At 40.3% G+C, this 14,371-nt stretch overlaps 1 protein-coding gene across 15 annotated transcripts in view; it reads right to left on the bottom strand.

The window, feature by feature from the left end:
- erc1b (ELKS/RAB6-interacting/CAST family member 1b) overlaps nt 1-14,371 on the bottom strand; it is a 184,032-nt gene that overhangs the window by 38,014 nt on the left and 131,647 nt on the right. For all 15 annotated transcript variants that reach the window (XM_039667657.2, XM_039667650.2, XM_089127191.1 and 12 more), the window contains one exon: nt 12,029-12,176. In XM_039667657.2, coding sequence (XP_039523591.2) covers nt 12,029-12,176 — 148 coding nt within the window. The remainder of the gene's footprint in view (nt 1-12,028; nt 12,177-14,371) is intronic.

The following is a 14,371-nucleotide window of genomic DNA, read 5'->3' as shown; positions in this document are numbered from 1 at the left end:
GCCGGAGGCCGAGATGCAGAGAGGGGAAGCCATTATAGCCCCAGGAAGAAAAAAAAAAAAAACGCAACATTTTAGATCAACTGTCACTACCTCACGAGGAGGAAAATACCCCATTTGAGACAATTTGTTCCACATGCTCAGCGGGTTAGTGCGAAGGATTCGGGTGAGGGTTCGGGAAGTCAGGCTTAAGCTCTCCGGCTTTTAAATCCTGGTAAGTTATCAAGATAGAGAGGGAAAAATTATTCAGCCAACGTCGCTAACATTAGGCACGGATTTCCCAGCATGAACATGCATCGTTCATTTCCTCTCCTGAAAAAAAAAAAATCGGAAAAAAGAAATGTGTCCTTAAAAAATAAACATTAAAAACAAACATTTTGCCTTGAAGCTGTAAGATTTCAGGGTTCTGGGCCACAGAGCACCTACAGATGACTATGGCCACTGGAGAGAGAAACTCATTTGCAAAGCTAAAGCGAGAACTAGAGAAAGGGGGAGGAGGTATTTGCTTATTTGCCGGCTCACGAGTGAAGTGGTTTTCGATACCGACCGAGTTTAGTGGGGCGCAGGGACTCATAAAATGTTTATTGAACTGCACTGGGGAAATCTTTGCTCATAAGTCTGTACAATCGAACAAGTGTGTGTATATGTGCACTGGGGCGCAATCTTGTTTCTGACATTGTGACTGATTCAAGTGTAAAGGAACAGTTCACCAAAAACATTTACTCACCCTCATGGCATTCTAAACCTGCATGACTTCCTTTCTTCTGCAGAATGCAAAAGAATATACAGTAGTTTGAGGATTGTTTGCCCATACACAAAGTCAATGGGGTCCAAAACAACATTGGAGCACCGCCCCCTTCCTCTTTTGTGTTCCTTTGAAAAAAGAAAGTCATGCAAGTTTGGAACAACTTGAGCGCATTTACATTTTTTTTTGTCCAACTATGCCATTCAATTTCAGTCTTTTTCTCAAACAAAGTTAGTGAATGATTTCAGGAGCCTTGTAAAATGGTGAAAAGGACGTTTGAGGTGCTGCTTTAAGCTTGAAAATTCTTCAAAACATCTACTTTTGGGTTCCGCAGTAAGAAAAAAAGCGTATCATTTTTCATTCAGTCAAACTGAGGAACCTTCCCAGGGTTAATAAAATGATATATGAGGCAATACTGCAAATCTGCCATAATTTTCCTAAAAACATGCCAGAGTTACTTAAACATCACTTTACAGAGTTCCCTCCGCCTCCCCTTAAGGCTGACCCCCTCTAATTTACTAAGAATGAAAACACAGAGATGATTTTCAAAAACGTTCAAGCTCACATCACTGTTTTGAAAACAGGTGAGGGGTGTTATACAGTTGCCACTCTCCAAGCGGAAGAGGCCCTCCGCCAGGAGATAAAACTCGCTCCGGAGGGGAGAACTAGAGAGGCAGAAGAGACAAATTGCTACAAATGTCCATGTGTGGCCTTCGAACCTTGTCCATGATCTAGCCAATGACATCATGTACCCTACATTAGTAGGAACCCGTAAACCTCCTGGATTTACTTTGGCAGAACATCCAATCGTCACACAATCCGCAGACGTTCCTTCAAAAACATGGACAATGGAGGGAGGAATCTCAGAGATGTCGAGGGGGTCCGCAGGGAGGTGTTTGTGTATGTACGTGAGGAAAGAGGGAGGTGAGGGTGAGCGCTCGTGGAAACCGGATCTCCTCAAAGGGCCAGAGGGGTTCTGAAGAGCCGATCCCAGATGGCTACAGAACAGGGAGGCACACTCCGAACTTAACAGCTCATATGTGAGCCATAAAGCAAAGAAGAAAGAAAAGGTGGCCGGCGCTGGAAGAGAGGAGAGATGTCGGTGGAGAAATGGGATCGAGTTAGAGAGGTTGAATTGGAATGGAGGAGACTGGGCACGGGGCAGAAAGGGGAGGTTGGGAAGGAACATAAAATGGGAGAACGAAATGTTCGAGCTAGCAGGCTAACAAGCAGACGGATAAGCGAGACCCTGTTAAGAAGCCCTCCCTAATTGTAGGAGCCCCTTACATCCATGTGTAATAAAATTTACCATGAAACCAGATCCCTGTCTGAGTGGCTTATGGCAAAGGAACGCTTGTGTGTGTGTGTGTGTGTGTGTTCGGGGTTCAGGAATCCAGCACTTGGGGCTCTGCATCTCTGCTTTCCCCCTTGTTCCAAGACCTCACTTTCCTCAAAATTCCTTCAGCTACAGGCAATGATATGGACTTGATAAAGCTGAGCGGATGGGGGACGCTCACTGAGCCCCATTGCTTGAGCGCGCTGCACGCTTTACAAAACTGCTCAAGTTACTGCCACCAGAACAAAACATCTAAAAAGCACAAAGCTGGAATGCTTCTAAGTGCCACACTTTCCTGTACTTTCTACTTCCCTTATCCGTCTTAGCATTTCCATCTTTTTTTTCACTACATACCTTGATTGCTTGTTTGGTTTTTCTCTCTCTCTCTCTCTCTCTCGCTCTCTCTCCTCTTATGATAATTGTCAGGAATGCTGACCTCAATTCTTTGGTTTCCGTCCCAACTGGAGAGCTCATTTGCTCACTTAATCTAATCATTTTCACAATTATTCTACTTCTCCACCATTATCATTTCTCTCACCCCTTTCCAGAACCCCATCCCCATCAAATGCGACTCAAAAATGCTGATGAGCTGCCAAAAAAGGGAGAAAAATTGAACACTAAAAAAGTGCTGTCTCATGATTCTCAGTCAGTCATCGCTCTGGATTCAGTGAGATATGAAAGGCCTTTTTGTCAAGCTCATAATTGGGGTCACGGAAGTGAAACGACACAACGAGAGCCTTTCCTACACCTCCAGAGTGAAGTGACTCCTCCACGGCACCCTGTGACCTCTGGAGTTCACGACCTCAATCTACTTCCTCTCCATCCCACCTTTCCATGCCTTTCCACATTTAGCTTTATTTTAAGACATAAAAAACGCATTAAATTGTGTGTTCAGATCACACACAATTTTTTTTACAAAAATATAATTGCATATATGATATCTCCATGTTAAAGGTAATTCTTAGTTAATTAGGGCAGTGTTAAGTACTTCAAATCATGTTTCGTCTTTTGAACGCACGATAACTAACCTTTTTATTACAATGAGATATGATTGTTATAAACAGATTAATGCGTACCTGGCTGTGTACGGGAGTGATCACGAGGAAACCAGTAAAGGAAAAGGACAACTATAAGCATGCTAGCACCAGAGAATGATCAAGTAGATATCACAAAGCTTGTTATATATAAAAAAACAACAACCTGCATTTAGAGAAAATAAATAAATACTATTTTAATGTCCAACTTGTGATTTTGGTTTGAAATATGACAAAGATATCTCCACCTTGAGACATATAGATAGATATATGGCATGGATGGTGATCTTTTACTTTGCAAGTAAACCAAAGAGTGTGTGTGTTAAACATGAACTCTGGAAAGAAATGTTTTATTAAAGCCCCTCTGTTAACAATAGGAGTTCTAGCTCCCTTGTTCACGTCTAAATGGGTTTTAACTCAGGCGTGTAAGAGACCACACACACACAATCCTGGTAATGTAAAAGATGTTTGCCACAGGTACACCAAACCTCTTTCCACCTCAGTGTTCAGACTGTTTTTTTTTTTTCAACAAGCATGTCAAATGAAGTTGAAGCTCAAACTCACATTTCCCACACAAGCATCACAGCTCTACAGGTACAGTATGTGTCAAAACCCCTGCAATTAACACTAGGAAATGATTCCCAATAATCTGCATGCCATTAATGCCTATCCACGAGTTTCCTGTCTGTCTAAAAAAACTGGAATCCTATTTCCATGTACAAATTGTTCACCTTCTACAAACCAGGTAGAAATAACACATTGAAATATTAGTAGTAAAATGATTATGTATAATAAGGAAGATTCCATTTGAAATTGGAGCTTGATAAATATCAAAAGTAAATATAATGAGTAAATTTAGTACATTTTTAAGTTAACTTTTTTGTATTACTTTCACTACTACTGTCTAATGTATATATTGGAAGATAATTTTGTTGTTTTATTTAAAACAACAACATTATCTTCCACTATAAACTCTGACTGATATTTACAGGATAATACACTAATAAAAGGTTTCCAGTGTTAACTTCTGAACCTTACCTTTGGTTTTGTGCACTTTGTTTGACGTTGCTGCCCTTTAGCCCTCTGAACAACGAACAACAGAAAAATGTGTTTCAGAATGAAAAGTAAGTCACAAATAGTTAAGAAGAAAGAGTTCAAGTGCTCTGTTATGGTCTTTTTTTCAAACCATTAAAAGTAATTACTAAGTCTCAGAAGTCGCTAAAAAGGCCAAGACTTCAAAAGCAAAGATAACACAAAAATACAGTCCCAGATCTCGGCATGAATAACAGTCTCCGAGATAAGCTCCTTGGACAAGCATGACAGAAAGGATTCTACATGATTGTGAGTGGTAGTGCTTCCAGTCTCAGAGGCCTGGGATTAAAATCGAACGGAGCCGATAACTGGGAATTGGGAGGAAACAGAATGGTCTCTCTGTTCTGAACGCCCAGAGGGAAGCAAACAGACTTCTCTGCCGAGTTAGAATTAGAAAGCTGGTGTTAGCCACAGAAAGAACAGCACTTTCTCTCTCTCATGCCATATACACAGTAGTAAGAAGGGAAGTATGGAAAATGTACAAATAAGACATTTGAATATCAAAATATTTGAAGAAAACGAGTGGTTAATGTCAATTGCCCCATTGACTGTAAAACACTAATATGAATTAACTGAAAATGCTTGAAAAAATATTTTTTATTGTCATCAAATTACCAGTGAAGCTATATTTTTTTTTAAACCTGATAGCTAAAAAAAAACAAAACATGCAGGATGCCTAATAACCATAGTTTAATACTTGGTTATAATCAATAACAGTGAGCAATAGTAATAGTGACTCTTGGCTTGGCAAATACCACTAATCACACCAGAAAAACAATGAGTAAAGCTCTAGAAATCATCAAGATTTTATCAAAACAATTATGTGTAAAAGGCTAGGAACTGAGGTAAGACGAGAATAATCACAGGTCGTCATTTTGACAGGACAGAAGAGCCAGAAAAGGAAAAAAAAAAAGGCAAAGAGAGGACCGTCTCCAACCCTCATTAGAGGAACGGAACAGGAACTAGTAAAACAGCAATTTCAGTGCAGGAGAAAAGCAAAGCGTTACCAACTACCATTAGCGACATTAAGGAAAAACCCTGTAATAATAAAGCTCCCAAAAGTCTTCACGGCTTGCCAAAGGGGCACAGAATGTTCTAAAAAAAATTCATTTGTCTGACCGAATAATAACAACATCGTAAAATGTTCTCCACAATCGGAGATGCAGTGGAAAATCTCCATTTCCTCTCCTCCGCAACGTCACACGTTGGACGAGCTGGACACCCACAGGCCTTATTCAAACAGCAATTTAGCGGCTTGTGTTTTGAGGTCTCATGTTCCGAAAACACAGCGACTCTTTTTTCCTAAACGAGCAGCGAGAGCTGCATCAGATCCAAGACAAATCCAGCGCGGATGGACCTCCATTCGCACGGCCCCCTCGGCACGGGATCTCCGAGGTCTGTAAGACCTTCAGCCAAACAAGATCATGCAATGAATCGAATGCTTGATGTTGTCTTTTTTTTCGGGATTTCTTGCCCCTGTTATTGGCTGCAGGACGCTCTAATTTAAGCACTGTGATCACTTTGGGACGTGAGGCGCCTACAGCTCAGCCTTTGCAACAAAAAAACAGCGTTTTGAACCCAATAAAGGTACGTTTTCAACACAGACGGCAGCCTCACATGCACACAGTGGCTTTCCCGCTTTTGCATTTTAAGTTTATTCGTCGGTAGCGCCAAGACAAAACGTTTTTATTCCTCTGAGGGGTGCCCAAAACCACGGCTCTACTGAGAACTGCAGGCCCGGAGCCCTTTACTGAATCCCGATGCCCGTCATCGCCCGAAGCCATGCGAGGACAGCGACTCCGGCGAGGCCTCGTGAAGGCACCATAGCAGGTAATGGGAGAAATACACATCGACCCAAATTTGCAGTTTGCGAGGGGATGGAATTACCAACGCCATTCCAGGACTTGTGGGAACTAACACTAACACTCAATCTGTGGTCACAGAACTGCAACCAGACTTTTTAACACCGTCCCAGAGGACCAGCAAACTGTAATTGGTCTGAATCACTCCGGGTCATCTCCTTAAGAAGCGGATGGGGTTAGTCATGAGATACATTGGTTACAAATGAACAAAAGACCAAAACTGCAACTCTAGTCCTTGGAAAGCACAAAAAAAAGAGTAATGAAGCTCACCAAAATTGTCAGGATAAATATCACTTGCCCCTGTAGGTCGTGATTTTCTAACATGGACCGGGCTCTACGGAGGGAACGGGTGAGTCGGACACTTTGGCACGTCTTCCATCTCTGAAGAGGGACTAAAATACACATTCACTTGATCAACGTCATCTCTCTCTCTCTGAAAGAGGCACCATGTCAGCTCAGCTACACTTCATTACACAAACTCGATATCCTCATCTCCAAAGAGGAGGAGAGCAGGGTCGCCGCAAACTCACACACACACACACAACACACGAGATGCTTACAATCAGAGTGCATTGCTGACTCAAACCCTAACCTGCGTCTACAAGCAGGGATGTCAGAAGTATTAGAATACATTTTTTATTGTACATTAAACGCTTACGTGAATCAAATGCACATCTCAGTCGTAATCTTGATGAGTTATTAATATCAACAGTCTACTGCAACCCTGTATTTGGAACAGCTACTCTTGACTGAGTTTCCATTAAGAAAAAATACAAACCATAAATGTGTTATTTATGCATAAAAACAAATATATCACGGTAGATCCAAATAAATAAATATCTTAATATAATTGAATGGCAGTACCTAAAAAAGCACATCTTATTGGAAAAAGTGCAGTTCTATTGTACAGCCACAGCATTGTCATGGTTTTCTGTAAGTCTGTTAGATAAAGCTGATCTGTGAACAACATTTAAATAACTTTAAGGGGCGAGTCCAGGAAAAGTAGTCTCAAAGTCATGTGACTAAAAAACAACATATGGCTACGTCGAAGACCATCCTTCTATTTCTAAAAATACATTAAACTGTTGTTTTTCTTTAAGGTAGGAAAAGGAACGTATGCAACCATATGGATACACCACACAGGATTCAATTACAGGAGTGTGTTCAGAAGCATATTACTTTTTACTTGGGCACCGATATCAAGAATCATGCAATTTACTATATTGCTATCGACTACTGACCACCTAACATAGTCCAGTCTTTCCATAACACCCCAAATACACGCTCGCACACATGCATGTCCGCTGACATACAGTTAACAGGGGAAAAGACAGGAAGTCTCTGCTGAGATCCTTCAGGAGTCTGAGAATTATGATGGAGGAGGAGGCTTGGGTTTGGAGGCGGTGACCACACTAACCATTCTACACCTTTCCACAGCGCACAGAGAGCTCACTGTGAACGCAGAGAAACTCTCGCAGCCGCTGAGCTGTCGTAAAGATTTCAAATATGAGCGGCGAGATGATTAATGGTCTGAATCATGCTCCACGATAATGGCGTGGATTAATGCAGCCTCTTCAGACCGTGCAGGGGCAAGGAAGATAAATTTTATTACTTATCAAATCATTTTTTGGACGCCTCGTGCAGGTGGGAGTGTTTTCTGCCGGTTCAGAGCCAGCACTGCTTTTAGAAAGGCGAGACTGGGTGTGCGTGGAGCTCAGATGACCTGCGCTGGAGGCTTTGGTTCACGTCGGCTGCGGTTCTTGTGCTAAAAACATGCAATATTTCTGGATACTGTGCACAGTATGCAAATGTCCTGTATAAATGGTCTACTAATAAATTAGCTACACGTGCAGCGCACAACATGAAATGTTTGACCTGATCTCCAATTTCTACTATGATGAATCAATTAAAAGTCTCACAAAACTGGATTACATTTACCTTTTATCTCCAATATGATAACTGGATGCAACTTGCTGTATTTATACAATGTTATGAGATCATGTGCCAACGATGTAGCATGCATACTGTTTTAAACGTTTATTTTTGCACAAAGCACCATCTTGTATAACCTACAAAAAATAAGTGCTATATATGAATATGGCTGAATATGGTGCGCATGTGGGATGCACAATTCGGCAATATTTATTCACTATGAACAATGAATTACACAATTAATCAATTACACAATTTAATCTAATGAATTACGCAATTAAGTGGAGATTAATGAATCAAATCAATTTAAAATTAAATGCATATCAAATTTGGAAGAGAAATTACCCCTGAAAGATAATTTAAAGTCATTGTTGTGTTAAATCAGAAAAGCATCAAATAGACATTAAAAAAAGAAGCTTTAATAAGATTTACACAAAAACCTTTACTGTAGGCTTCAACGCTATGAGGGTGAACCATACCTTTTTTATTAATATGAAAATTTGAAATAATTTTTTTTTAAAACTGCCCGTAGGTGGTGGGAAATGTCAGATTTAAATGAGTAAGTCATTGAGTCATTCATTTGATTCGTTCAGGAATGAAATACTGTAAATGGCTCTCTTTATGAATGAGTTATCGAATCTTTGGTTGACACGCTTGATTTGCTCAAAACACGGATATATTCAGAAACAAAACAATGCTCTGACTTTACAGGTAATATTTTCGTTGGTAAAATTGAGCGCAGACACAATATTGTGTCAGAAATATAACTTCTTTATTCACATTAGCACCATTCGGAACAAAAACAGCACTCATGTGATATTGCTTAAATATATCAAACAAGCAATACTCAACACTCATATACAGGGGAATTTTTGCACCAATATCCTGAATTTTAGGGCATTCTAACTGCATTACTCACTTGGTCATCACCATCATTGGTCATCACCAATCAACTGTATGAAATGTAAGATGAAAAACAGCAATTCCAAGAGGGTCCTCACACCATTGGAAGCCTCAGTTTACTGCGTTTATAATCTAAACACATTATTTTTTCCGATAAAGAATTAATTAAATTAACATGTTAAATCAACAGCACTAGTATATATATATATATATATACTGTATATATTTATATTTATATATACACACACACACACAAAAAGCTTTCTTTCCGTCATATTTCAGAAAGCATTTGATTCAACAAAATTTTAGGATTTGTCATCAATATTCCTGGTCTGTTTTCCTATACTAGCAGGGAAATTGTACATGTGTAGTAAAAAACAGTTCTGATCTCTCCAGTATAAACCACTGTCCCTCCACAGCTAATTGTGACATCAATGATCCATGTGATGGCAGCGGGGAGCAGTTCCCACTCTGCCGTTTAATCTGCGGGCTGCAAATTTGCACAGGACCATTTTTAAAAACCAACTCCTGCGCTCAACAGCGACACGCCGTTCCACTCTCTCAAGTCTGCTAATAAAACTTGGACAGCACATCAGAGCCGGGCGATGTCACGGCGCGCAGTGGAGATTAATGGACGAGGAAGATGCGATGGAGAGAACATTTCACTACAACGGGGCTTCAAAAGACACTCAACAGGCATCAGCTCTATTTTTACACCGTCATCATCACGCAGGCTGACAGACACACAGACGGAGACCAGAGAAGAAAAAGAACAAAACTAAACGGAAAAAGAACAAAGAGGGTTCATGTTCCTCTGAAATGCATATATCATGAAGAGTGATGTATCCCACAACAAAAACAGATACAGGATGTCTTCTTTCGCCTCTCTCTTTCTTACCATTTTTTGTGGTCTCATACTAGTTAATTTCCTTCACTTTAAATCTCTGGATCACAGTAACGGCTGTTGATCGTGCAGCATTTTGTTAGACATCAAATGATCCCATCTGCTCGTCGTCTTGAAAATATCATTTAAACAAGATGACGGGCTCCATTTATCACACACTGAGTACATCCAAATCTGCTCTAGTGCAACTGAGAAGCCATGAGATTGGATGAAGTATCTTCACTAAAATGCACACAAACGGTCCAAGTGTGGCTCGATGAGTTTCATCGAAGTCAGTTCTCGCTCATGACAATTTACACAAAATACACGATATTTAATAACTACTCTGAAAAACATTTGATATTTAATATATATTGGACCAGTTTGACTGTGATTTCCCAATATAATGCGTCAAAAATCTGCAAGTTACACGTTTGTCGATGGTCGAGACCGGAGAATGTGTCCGAAACCAACATGCTGAACTAATTTATGTGTATTTATTATTATTTTGCATAGTGGTAATGTTAATGAGTAATAGTCTGTAGAGACACAACAAAATGCATTTTTAGGAGACCCAATATTGGTTTGAAAAAAATAAATAAATAAAATTCCAAGACTGGTTAGCAAACAAAGCAAGATGGAAGCAGTTTATTTAGATTATTGTATTTTCTGCACCATTTGACACTATCATACTGCAGTTGGTTATGACACGGTGTAAGGCCACACTTTTGACATTATTCTTTCTTTTTTTTTAACAAGACTTGACATGTATAACCAGGAATTTTCTCTCCTCTGAACCATTATCTGCCCTACATCTTTACGCACATCTGTCTCTTAAAAAAGAAAAGAAAAAGAAAAACACTCCATTTATGTACCACTATGTCAGACTCATCCCCTGTCACTCAAATCCTCCTAATCCAGAGGCTGCAACCGTATACAGCACTCACCCTTACCATGGGCCACGTCAAACACCTTCAGGCTTGTTATCCATTTTCGCATCTAAATGACTATAAATGACAATTAATGCCAAACGGCTGCTTGAAAGGTTTCTTTCTGCTGTGAATTAAAAGCGGAAAAACATATCCGAGAGGGACAGGCGAACTGAGGGTACTTAACCCTTCCTATGTTCACTCCTAACTTTGACCCAGAAGTAAAACTGCCCGAAAAGACCTGATTTAGGACCACCGCGTGTAACCTTTACCACTGACCTGAACTATTAGCATGTCAGGAGAGCAACCGGCCTCTGACCGGCTCTTAACCAGATTCCCCCCCGCTGTGATTGACAGTGAGCTGGAGGGGGGCGCGGGCTGCCCTCCTGATCTCAGGCCTGTGGGTGAGAGCTGAGCCCCACAGCTATCTGCACTACTGACACCCATTTCCTGTGGAATGCTTCTGCTATGCAATGCGCTGATAGCCTGTCATTCAGAGAAACGGCGAGGGAGGGGTGTGCCCGTGAACATGAATGAGCTAAAGTGAGGATGTGTGTGTTGGTTTGTTTTTCTGTGGCCGCTGGGTTTTGTATACACGCATGCGGCTGGTTTATATCGCGAACTCGACTAGTAGTGTGTGTTTGAGCAATAGTGTGCATGCATTTGCAGGTGGTTTGTGGGAACCTGGAGGTGGAGTCAAATAATCTTAAAATTGCCATTCTTGATGGGTCTGCGGCCACACATCTGTAGCCTGTTTGCATCTCGTTCCCAACGTGTCTTGGTTTAATTCCTCTAAAACATGTTCTTTAGCCTTGAACTGCTAAGCAGGACTACGACAGCAAGGTCAGCGGTACTATGAACACATCATCAGGATATCTTATATTTCTGTGCAATCACGCCCCTCTTAAGATTATATTCCGGGTTAATGTCAACCTAACGTCTATGGACAGCATCTGTGGCATGCTTTCAATTATCTTAAGTTTGTAAAAATGCATAAAAACCGTTTTTACAGTAAAACACAATGAGAGCCTGGAAGGAAGTTCAAACGATGAAAAGCAAAGCTCTTATTTAGGCTAAAACACAATTCGTCGGTGAAACAAAAATGTTTGTTACTTGAGCTATAAAGTGGAAATTGTCCCTTTGATGTGGGGCTGACGAATGTCTGGTTGAGCTACACCAATGTAATTCCTGTGGGTGAGGTTGAAGAACTCCACTAGGAAACTAGGAGGACTGAGGTCTGTGTTCATTTCAGTCTATGGTTTTGCCTCGTGCCATGGTCTGGGGTGTAGACGTCCAGCCTGTTGGTTGTTCTCACCTGCTGTTTCAGCTGATGCACCAATCGGTCTTTCTCCCTCTTCAGCAAAGCCACTTCATCTTGAGTCTTCTTCTTCTTCGAGGACGACAGCTCTAGAAGAGCGATGTTGGCGTCCTTCTCGCTGATGGCTGCCAACAGCGCCTCCTGCCTGTTTGGAGGAGACAACACACAATTAGTATTCAGACATCTTTGAACACGACGGTGTTGACAAATACACCTTAAAACACATAGACAGATTGAGCCACGTTGCAAATTACTCTATAAATACACACCCATGACCGCAATACATCAGTAGTACTGCGCTTTATTGAATTTTCAGCAGTCATTACTCCATTTATGTGATAGCAAGCACCACAAATAATTAATTCTACGACTGGCCATCAGTCAAGTGCAGTTGTTTCAGGGAGTGAGCCCTGTTAGGTTAAACATGCGGTAACAGCGTGAGAGGGAGGGTGACCGTCTTTCCCGGCAGCCGAGATGGTCAAAGTCTTTAGTGTACTGAAGAATACAGGCAGCAGACTGGAAAATGTCTGGGTTGGCGTTAGCCACGTGTGCTAGAGTATCAGTGGTGAAGTGTGTGTCAAATCATCTTCCCTTTGCCTCTCTTTCTTTTCCTCCCTCTCATTTTCTGTATGACCTCTAATTCACAGAAACTCATTGGAACCGTTCCAAAACTTAGTGAGCTGCCTCATTCGCTACTGTCTGTCTAGATGGTTACCTTCTACGGTAGCATGGTAAGTGAAAAAGAACCTCATAAGGGATTAATTTGGAAAACTCTATGTAGGCATCAACTCTGTACAACATAAAAACAGAATTTTTAACATGAACTGGACAAGTGGTCTGTGTTCAAAATCACTAAGTAGGGCACTATAAGAGGGGACAGCCAAATGTAGTGGTGTCCGAAATCACAGTGGATGTTATAGAGTTCACGCATTCAATCCCATAATGCACCACAGAAACAAGCTTAAAACCAATGTATGCTCACCGCAATACCCATAAGGCACTATGTGAGTACCACGCCAAATTAATTCCTGCGTCTCGCCAAAAGATGGCTCCCGCCACTGAATCACCCATCCATCCGTGAGTAGAGTGTAATATTAAACTAAATAAAATTGCTTTTTAATTGATTATTACATTGTTTAATTAAGGTTTATACATGCTAGTTTCCATGACAGTGTTCAAGATAAATCTTGTCATTGCTAGATTTCATTCTAGACTCTCCTGTTCGAACTCGTTCATCAAAATGAACTAGGGCTGTGCAAAAGTTAATTGCGATTAATCGCATCCAAAATAAAAGTCTGTGTTTACATAATATATTTGTGTGCGCTGTATATAATTATTTTGTATATATAAATACCTATGCATGCATGTATATATTTAAGAATTATTTGCGCTTAAATTCTGTATACATCTATAAATACATAATCTATATTATATAAATATAAATATTTTATATATGAATAACACATTTTCTTAAATATATACATGCATGTGTGTGTATTTATATATACAAAATAATTCTATACAGCACACACAAATATATTATGCAAACACAAGACTTTTATTTTGGATGCGATTAATCGCAATTAATTTTTGCACAGCCCTAAAATGAACATATCGTTTTCCGAGTCAATTCATTCATTTCGTTCGTTGAATGAACCAAATGACACAAAAAAGATTTATTCATTTTATTGAACGAGTTTGAACAGGAGAGTCACGAACACGCATCATAGAACAGAGCAAGGCGACCATTTGAGCTTATAAAACGTTTTTTTTTGTTGTTGTTTTTTTTAAATGAGCGGCCGTTTTGCTAGATAAGACCCTTATTCATCGTCTGGAATCGTTTAAAGCCCTTTGAACAGTTTGCACTGAAACTGTCTTTTGGACCTTGAACCGTTTGGTTACCAGTAAAGTGCATTATATGGAGAAAAATCCTGGAAAGTTTTTCCTCAAAAACCTTAATTTCTTTTTCGACTGAAGAAAGAATGACATGGACATCTTGGATGACATGGGGGTGAGTAAATTATCAGCAAAAGTTTTTTTTTAAAAGTGAACTCTTCCTCTAATCCCCCACTACTGTAAGTTGCCTACTCTGTAAAAGATGCATGCACCACAAATTTGGCCAACATAATTGTGTCAGGAATCTGAAAATACAACACACTAGTTTTGCAGCTCCTCTCTGATCTTCTATTTTAATCACAGGCTTCCTGAGAATAAGATTTTTCTCTTATCAGTTTTCCAATCGCTGGCAAAACCTTTCTTTTTTTTCTGTCTGTTTCGTTGTGTTCTCTTTGGTTCCTTGGAGGAACTGGCTGACCTGATTCTATCCAGAGTGACATCACA

The sequence above is a fragment of the Pimephales promelas genome, chromosome 24 (genome assembly GCF_988280905.1).
Source record: "Pimephales promelas chromosome 24, fPimPro1.hap1.1, whole genome shotgun sequence".
NCBI classification, from domain to species: Eukaryota; Metazoa; Chordata; class Actinopteri; order Cypriniformes; family Leuciscidae; genus Pimephales; species Pimephales promelas.
This window is presented reverse-complemented; position numbering and strand designations above follow the sequence as displayed.